At 34.4% G+C, this 9,367-nt stretch overlaps 1 protein-coding gene across 2 annotated transcripts; it reads right to left on the reverse strand.

Moving 5' to 3' along the window:
* Window positions 1–9,058, reverse strand: LOC112726199 (elongation factor G-2, mitochondrial-like). 2 transcript variants are annotated; one of them, XM_072208492.1, is made up of 12 exons: window positions 8,415–9,058; window positions 7,486–7,707; window positions 6,804–6,925; window positions 6,566–6,716; window positions 5,860–5,931; window positions 4,920–5,015; window positions 3,804–3,892; window positions 3,035–3,101; window positions 2,543–2,628; window positions 777–902; window positions 370–490; window positions 1–258 (listed from the first exon to the last, which is right to left on the reverse strand). In XM_072208492.1, exons 2-12 carry the CDS (start codon window positions 7,567–7,569, stop codon window positions 85–87), a joined length of 1,188 nt encoding a protein of 395 aa, XP_072064593.1. In that variant the 5' UTR covers window positions 7,570–7,707; window positions 8,415–9,058; the 3' UTR covers window positions 1–84. The 2 variants fall into 2 exon arrangements, with proteins under 2 accessions (XP_072064593.1, XP_072064594.1); XM_072208493.1 differs by lacking the exon at window positions 5,860–5,931.
* Window positions 9,059–9,367: the final 309 nt, after the last annotated feature.

Below are 9,367 nucleotides of genomic sequence, written 5' to 3' on the forward strand. Positions count from 1 at the left end.
TAGATAAAAATATCATAAATAAACCAATATCAAAGATAGAATAAAATAAACCAATATCATAAACCAATACCATAGATAAAAATATCATAAATAAACCAATATCATAAATAAACCATTTGAAAAGAGAAACAAGGATAGAATAAAATAAGAACCCCACTTGTTAATGTCACCAGCAACAGCTCCTTGGAATTCTGTTGGTACTTTCAGCTCAACAAGCATAACAGGTTCTAATATAAATGGCCTGGAAGCTGTATAGCACTGATACAAATATCAAAGAATATGGTCATTACTATGAGAACAAAACTATGGACAATATTATCAGGATGATATGTGCAATGTTATGAATATGGATGCAGAATTGTAAAGAACCTGTCTGAAAGCATAGATAGAAGCCAACTTAAATGCAAGTTCACTAGAATCAACGGCATGAGCAGCACCATCTGTCAAGACAACTCTAAGATTTTCGACAGGATGTCCAATTAAAGCCCCCCTGTATGAAAGCAACATTACGTTACCATAAAATGAGTATTGTAATACTATCATGGCTGAATCGCATAATAAAATTGATGTTTCGTAAATATGCCAATGAATGAACTTTGGCTTCCTCAATATTACATTCTTAGTCCCCATAAATTACTTTTGAATGCTCACTTATTCCATCATTACATTTTTCGGTGGTCTTTATTACATTCATGGGGAATAAGATAATATATGTTGAACGACAATTAGACTTAAAGTAGAAATCACAAATAAGCAATGATGAAAATTTCACTCACGAGTTGGCGGCTTCCTTAAAACCTTTTTCAATTGCAGGGATAAAACCTGATGGAATAGCTTGCCCAACAAGGAGGTTTTCAAATTCGAATTTAGTTGGTGATCCTGCCCGAAGTGGTTCAATATACCTGCAAACATAGAACATAGTGAATTCACTAAGCATCAAGAAACAAAAGGTGATTAGGGATAAGTTGGAACATCACAAATTCACAATCAGCTGCTATCATAAAGTAAGATATACTTTATACGGAAGCCATTAGCCCAGAACCAGAACCAGAACCACAGCAAAGAGAAGAAGGCTTTATCCAATTTGTTTTAAATCTAAGGATTATTACACTTTTATTGAGAAAAGAAAAAGGATATTTATACACATGGAGAAGTCTGGAAGTAAATGAAAATCCCTTTCTAAAATTTGATTGCCCTTGAATACCAGCAATTTTCTGTTCCTAAGAGACATGCATTTAGTTTGGATGACATTGTTTGAAAATCACAATGTATACTTTCTTCATTTATTAATTCACAACACCTTTTATTTAACAAAACTTTTTTGACTAACTTTAAATTTTTTTAATAATGCATCAACTTAATTTTATTTCTAATCACACAGAAAAGAATATAAATTTGAGACAAATTTGTTTAAAAACTAACATGGACAAAAATGCCTCTTTTGTCAAGTGCTTATATTAAAAGGAACTTCTCAAAAAGTAATTTCTGAATAAACAATTTGCTGTAAGATTAATATAAGTTACTTTTTTTTTATCCTTTAGAAAGTACTTATTGAGCCTAATATAAAAAATATATAATTTACACACTACAACGACATATTTATCTTGTAATATTCAGTAAGTTAAAACTTGGGGAAAAATAATTAATCAATCTTGTAATGATCAAACAGTTCTTCAAACAGTGCCTACTCCCTAATCTTGCCTTGCATGCAAGGTCTATGCATATTTAGACATGCGGTTGTTTGAGAGAAAGTTAATCACGACTAAGTCACAGTCATTATATTTCTTGCAAGGTTGGTTCACATGATTTCTATGCTCCAACCATAGGGTATTGAAAATTGTAATTGTAATTGCAATTAAACTTTATTTGGAGTTATATCTTTGATGCTAACAGTTTGTCAGTAAGTATCTCTCCTAAAGTTGTAATTATTGTAATTGGATAAAGGTAAAACTCAAAAGAATGGTTTAATATAGAACAGGCCCCTTCACACGAATGTCGCTTATTCTTTTTGAGTTTGAAGAATGGACAATGCACAGGTCCATCCTATCTTGGGATGCAGCTTTTATTAAGAATAATTGAGAGACAACAAGGATTGAACCCTCTGTCTAGTCATAGAAGCTCTTACACCATTATTGAAACTCAGTCACTCTAATTAAACTTTAAAAAATAGCTCAAGGGAGAGGGTTGCCCTAGACTTGTAAAGGCTTCTACCACACCTTATCCTTAGGACATGTGGAACTATAATATAGCTTCTCATGCTCAAGACTGGACAAAGACTTGCTATTTGGTTGACTAGACATTTTGGGGTGACCCAAAAACAACCATAGAATAGGTTCTGGTACAGTAATATACCATGATATGAACCATCTTTCCCATGAACTTAAATTGTTGGTCAGCGACACGATTTTATATCTAACACTTTCATGAGAAACAAATCCAAAAAGAAGACTTTTTTTAATATGAAGAGAAAACTAAACAAACTGGGTAGGACAAGGGGATAAGAGTTACTCTTTACCATAAAAAAATAATGAGAAAAAAATACCAATAACATGAAAATCCGCCAGTAATACTGTAAATCCAAAACCTAACCTCCATCTCATCAGAATGCATCCTAACTAAGTGAGGAACCTGCATCCATTAAGAAAAACATTTAGCCAAAAATTCATTCTAATTTTGAAATGCAATACATGAAAGCACAGACCTAATGATCTAACTAGTGAAAATATTACATCACTGGTAGCACAGCAACAAAATTTTGGTGCATAGTTTTAAAGAAATTCATGAACCCAGGGTAGATTAAAATTGAATAATTGCTATAATCTTATGTCATGTAATTTATTACTCTTCCCAAGATGAAATCTAAAGGAAATAATAAAAAGCTGAAGATTTCAACAAAATACTGCAAAGTTGTGTTTGGAAAAATCTTGAGAGTTACACCTATGATTTATAGCATAGCATTAGCCAAAAAAAAATCCAGGATTCAATTGCACATATGCACATGAATAACACAATCACAAAAAGCCTTAGATTTTACCTTGATCTTCTTGCCGGTGTTTACATTAATAATAAACTCGCCCTTGCGGATCACACCCTCGTAAATTCTTCAACACCCAAAGCCGGGGGGAGGGAAAATTGAGAAAACAATCCAATAATTTTGTGTAATTTACAAAGTTAACACATTCAAAACAAAATATATGCAGACAAACACACGCAGGGAAAGTGATAAAATGGTTAATGGTGAGAATAAAATGAGTAAATCTCGGTTGTGGAAAAACAAAATGCTCAGGACGGGGAGGAGGGGAGCGCAATATGGGCCCGAGGGACTGGTAACTCTGGGTGGCAAGACTGGTGGGGAGGGGTAGTGAAATGATTTTGTTAGAAAAGAGAGTTGGGGAGTATATTGGGAGGTGACAAAATGCTGAGGAGGGCATTCAGATTGTTGGGATTAGAATCAGACTAGGAGAGAGTCAGGTCTCTCAAAAGTCTGCCATTTGTCACACATTGTTTTTTCCTTTCTCAGTAAAGAACACATATGACCTGGGGAAGGGTAAAGCCACATTGGATTTTACCCATTTCCTTCAGTTTCTGTACTGTTTGATCTCTTTTCTACCTACAATTGGTACCAGTTGTTACATACAGTCATACGAGAGGCGACTTCTATATGTAATCATGTGAGCTCTAAAGTACGTCAACCATTCATGTACGATGATGCAGCCAAGAATTGCTCTCACTCTCATAACAGCCAACTTCTCTCACTTGATACTGCCATATATATGTTGAAAAAGAGTTTGAAGTTATATTACCTTAAATATGTCAACTGGCCAAACCGCCCTTCCTCCAACTTAAATGCCAACGCTACAAGTGGCCCATCAAGACTTCCAGTCAACTCAACCTGAAAGTGCATAGATAAATTATTCAATAAAAAAAGAAACAAGAGCACAAATGCAAAATCGGCTTGCAAAATCATTTGCAGGCCTCTCATTGCCACAGCAAGAACTCTTGAGACCTTTTGGTATCATTTAAAATCCTTGGGTTTTTCCCGATGGATTTGCATCAGTTTCTAATTACCACATTCAGAGTTTTGGATCATACCAAGAAGCAAATACAACTGGTAACTTTTCAGTGTTTTGGCGCATTCGGTTGAAACTTGTAAAGGAAGTCCATGCCTTTTAACAGCTCCTTTTCGACTACTCATTTAATTGAGATACGATTACCTTTTCGGCCTCGCTTTGGTGCTTAGTACATGGTCTGTCTAAGGGTGTTCCTCACTTCCTCTAGCTAACATTCAAAGGGATTGGCATGCTTTAGTACATGGTCCTGTTTGTTGGGTGATACCATTTTGTATCCATGTGAGGATATTCCATCCTCTTGTGTACATTCTTCTCTCTCCTAATAAAATTTCTTTTTCTATCAAAATAATTTAACCTTCCCTTGACTAAGTTGTGATTTATATTTTGAAAACTTATGCAATAGTTATCATCCCGGTTAAATCTAAGTTATGTTATTTTTCATTTTGTATTTACTTTTTCTGCCTGGAGTCTTACAAATGCTACTATAGATGCAAGAAAATGTCCACATGAGAATTTTTAACTTTTTTAAAGATTATGTTTAACTAGTAATTACATTTTAAAAAATCCATGAAAATTTAATTATTCGAGTAATTAACCAAGTTCTTAATTGATGTTTTTCCCCTTTTTCTAGGTTTTACTCTATTCTCCATATATTTTCTTGTATGATTCTTCAAACCAAATATTCTTCTTTCACTCCCACTCAAATATATATCTAATCTATAAATATAAAGAAACTTATAAATCATCATTAAAAAATAGCCTGCAAATTCAGAGGCCAATTGACAATTTATGACAAATAGATCATAATATCAAAGCAAAACAAAGATAAACATCTTACAAATCAGGTACCTTTTCCTCATTCTTTGTTTGGTCAAGGGCATAACTACTAACTTCAATTGGACATGGCAAATAATTAAGTACACCATCCAGAAGTGGCTGTACTCCCTGTATCAGTAACAGAAGACAATGAAAAGCATAAGAGGCAGAAGGTAAAAATAGGGATGCCTGCAAGCATATGCATGTACAAGAGAACCTCTTGGGGGTTTGGGAGTTTGAACTTGAGAGCAAGGATACCAACCCAAGACGAATTGATGATAAAAAGATTCATCAATTACACAAACCCGATCAAAAGGTAACTTAATAAATGATACAAATTACAAAACATTACACGCCACATTAACAGAGCAATCCAGAATATCACAAGCAAGATAGGAGATCGAACACAAATAGGAGACTAGTAGTCAGTAATAGATAGTTATAAACACAGCAGCATTCTAATAAAAATTTATCAGGACAAAATATTTTATTCCTTTATATTTATTGTGTATGGTCATAAATTGACCTGTATTTGATTTCATTTGGGCATATGATGGGATCAAAAATCCCAGACATCTATGATCCAATCAAAACAAACGTAAAGGATCTAGTAGGTTGGGCAACTTAAGCTACCTCTTGCAATATTTGAATATTTTACACTCCTAATATTTTGAGCCATCCTGACAAATATTAAATACCTGCTAACATGATGCATGCCATTTATGATCCCATATGATATGCATACTCAACCATTATAGCAGTTGTGTATTACAGAATGTCGAGGCAACTATGCCAAGAGGATTTAAGTTCTCAAAAAAAGAAAAGGAAAAAAAAAAAAATCCAAATTAGGTGCATTGTGTACATATGGAAAATAAGGATACAACATATTAATAATGTAAAGAGGAGGAATACAGAAAGCAATGACTATATAGCATAGAATACACATAATAACTAAAGGTAATTCAATGGTTGCCTTATTTTTAAAAGCACTACCCATGAACACTGGTACAAACTTCAGTGCTATGGTGGCCCTACGAATTGCTTCCTGCTCAAAGAAAAATGACATCACAATAATAAAACTCAATATTTAATAAAATAATTAAATATTCTAAACTACATATAAAGCTAAAGGAGAATGCCGTACATCAACTTCATGATAATCTATTGGTGAAAAACCATAGGCCGAAGTGAGTGAAAAATGCAAGAACTAAGCATCAACGAAGAACCAAAGAACCATGCTTACAACTTTTATTAGCAGAAACCATACATATTACAATATAAGCAATTTTTTTCACTGATAATCATAAAATAACAAGACCACTTCCCATTGACACACCTATGCCTTTACTATTTCTGATACACATCTAGAATGCTCAAGACTTCTATGTAATCAACAATAAAACATCCCAACAAAACAATTGTCAGAGGTAAACCAAATTCGATGCATATCCTATAAATCAAATAATGAACATACCTAATAGAGAAAGCTAGAAAACTCTCTAACTTGATTAGAAGAGTAGGGACTTAAGAAACTGACCCTACCAGCTAGATTAGGATAAATACAACAGATTCAGAAAATATCTTCTCTCTCTACTCAGTTTCAGTTAATACCAAACTTCAATAGGGATGAGGGAAAGGGAAAAAAAAAACCGAAAAATGAAAAAAGAAAACCCACAGACCTGAAGGTCAGCAGGTGATATGGGCTCATCACCAAGAAAAGCTTCAGCAAGTTGATCATCAACTTCTGACACAGCTTCTATGAGCTCACGCCTTTTTTCTACTTCCAAGGCTTCCATATCTGCAGGCACCTCTTCAGTGACAACTTTTTCACTGAAATAAGCAACAACAGAGCATGCTAAAAGTAAGCCATAAGGAGAATTAATTTTAGTAATAAACAGCAATAATTTTGAAACAAACCCATTAGAACCCCGAAAATAGTATGCTTTTAACTGCACAAGATCAACAAGTCCCTCAAAATCATCCTCCAAGCCTATCGGAACTTGCATTGCAGCACTATGATGCCGAAGTTTAGATCGTGCCTGTAAAAGTATAGTCCTCAAATGAGAAAAAAGTTATACAACTATAATGATGATGTAAGCACTTTTGGCTATATTTTGCTATTGTATATATGATCTCTTATCCTCCTTCTCCTTCTATCCGTATTAATGATATTCTTCTTTTGTCAATATAAATACAATAAAAAAGAAAGTATGGTGACAATGATATAATGAATCAAAAGGAAACTAAAAGGATTTCCAGAATGCACAAAGGTAATAACAAATAATACTTACTAAACTACCAAACTAAAATTTGATAGCTTATATATTGCTGCAAAATCTTAATTAATGTGATGCTATATACATATAAAAATTAAGGTGAAGTCATAGAAGATTTTTAGTAAACAGGTTACAGAAGGTTTTATCATGAAAAATCAGCTTTAGAAGAGGTTCAACTTTTTCAAATTCCTTAATTTCTCAAAGATCAGCAACCAAGGGATTGAGGAACCAAATCTGCGAAATTCTCTTCCATAAAATCGTATGAATGGCAATAAAACTATAAAACATATCATCTATACGGTCTTCATTAATCTCCAATGAACCTGATTTAAAACTTTCCATGGATCTGCTCCCATTCGATCAAGCTTGTTAATAAATGCAAGTCTTGGAACCTCGTATCTTCTCATTTGTCAATCTACCGTGATGGACTGACTTTGCACACCACCAACACTACAAAGTACAAGAATAGCACCATCAAGGACACGCAAAACCCTCTCAACTTCAATGGTGAAATCAACGTGACCAGGTGTGTCAATTATGTTAATCTGCAATGACAAATTTCCCAAAAGAAATACAGATACAATTATATTTATACCCAAAAATTAGAAAGTATAAATAATTAGCAAGTCAAAGAGATGAAAGAAGGAAGTCATCAGTACTGCAAGTATAATATAGAATTCTTATTCCAATATTCCAATGTTTCAACATTTCTGACTGTCATCGAGACAATTTACTTTTGCTTAGCAGACTAACTTTTTTATTTTCTCAATTCCACTTAAGAATGATTACACAGAGAAACCTTTTCAACCTTTTCTCCATTATCCATCATAACTAATAACTAATCCATAACAATAATTAGTATGTTAGGGATTGCAGTAACAGCAGCACTCAAATCTCACTATACATTAAAAGCTCATTAGCTCTTCAAAATTGATTTAATACTTAAATTCAGTCTGAGCTCAGTCAACTCATAACCACATAAAATTCATCCAACTGAATCTCAACTCCAATCATAACTGCAACACTGAAATGAAACTGACTGATTCATCATAGTCACTAGTAGATTGACAGGTACTTCAATACACATTTTCTTTACAGAAAACGTAAAAAAAATAATTACTTTTTGAAAAATTAGACTAAAATTGGAGTAAATAACTACTTTTATATTGTTTTATCATTTGAGGAATAGCAAAACAACAAAACCATTTGGAGAAGGGGAACAGTTTATCAATAGCAGAGAAAGAGATATTACCTTATAGTCTTTCCAAGAGCAGTAAGTAGCAGCAGACTGGATAGTGATACCTTTCTCCCTCTCCAAGTCCATGGAATCCATCTTGGCGCCGACGCCGTCTCTGCCCCGAACCTCGTGGATCTCGTGGATACGACCAGTGTAGAAAAGCACTCGCTCCGTCAAAGTTGTCTTGCCAGAGTCGATGTGAGCAGAGATCCCGATGTTGCGTAACCGCTCCATGGACTCCTTCCACCATGGCTCCTTGTCCGCCGCCGCCGCCCTCGCTCGAGCAGCGTTGCCCGACGAGAAGTGCCGCAGGTGGAATGCACCGGCAAGGAGGGACGACGCCGGAGACGGAGACGGCGATGGGGATGCCGGGGGCACGGAGGAGGAGAAGAAGGTGTAGAGCAGGCGCGGCGCAGAGGACCTGGCTATCCGTGCCATGATGGTGGTGGAAGAGGTGGCGCAGGGTTTGTCGTTTGGTTTGTGGTTTTGTGGGGGCTTACTGGTGCGGAAACCCTGTGGTTCGAAATAGGAAATTATTAGGCAAATGTTCTTAGGATTTTTTTTAATAAATAAAATAGAGTATATACGGTCAAATAAGATTCAAAAAATTTCATATTCCACGTTTTGGTGTAATGAAATTTTTTTACAATCAAAGTTTTCGAATTTTATAAAACAATTAGGCTATTAATTACTAACAGTCAAAGACTACGTGAGCATTAAATTGCTGACTATAATGTTATTACGTATCGCCAATCAAATTAATAGGTTCTTTAATTAAATTTTTTGGACAAAATACTGCATTTTTATTTAAATTAAAACAACAATATTCATATTCAGATATACCAATCGCATTCAAATTTATATCAAAATTTTTTGCATTGACATTCACATAAGAACTCTTGTATTCTGTCATTCATTTCAGAATTTAAGTAGAAAAGCAGCATTTTATCAAAAAAAAAAAAACGACA

This window comes from Arachis hypogaea, chromosome 12, assembly GCF_003086295.3.
Source record: "Arachis hypogaea cultivar Tifrunner chromosome 12, arahy.Tifrunner.gnm2.J5K5, whole genome shotgun sequence".
Lineage (NCBI taxonomy): Eukaryota > Viridiplantae > Streptophyta > Magnoliopsida > Fabales > Fabaceae > Arachis > Arachis hypogaea.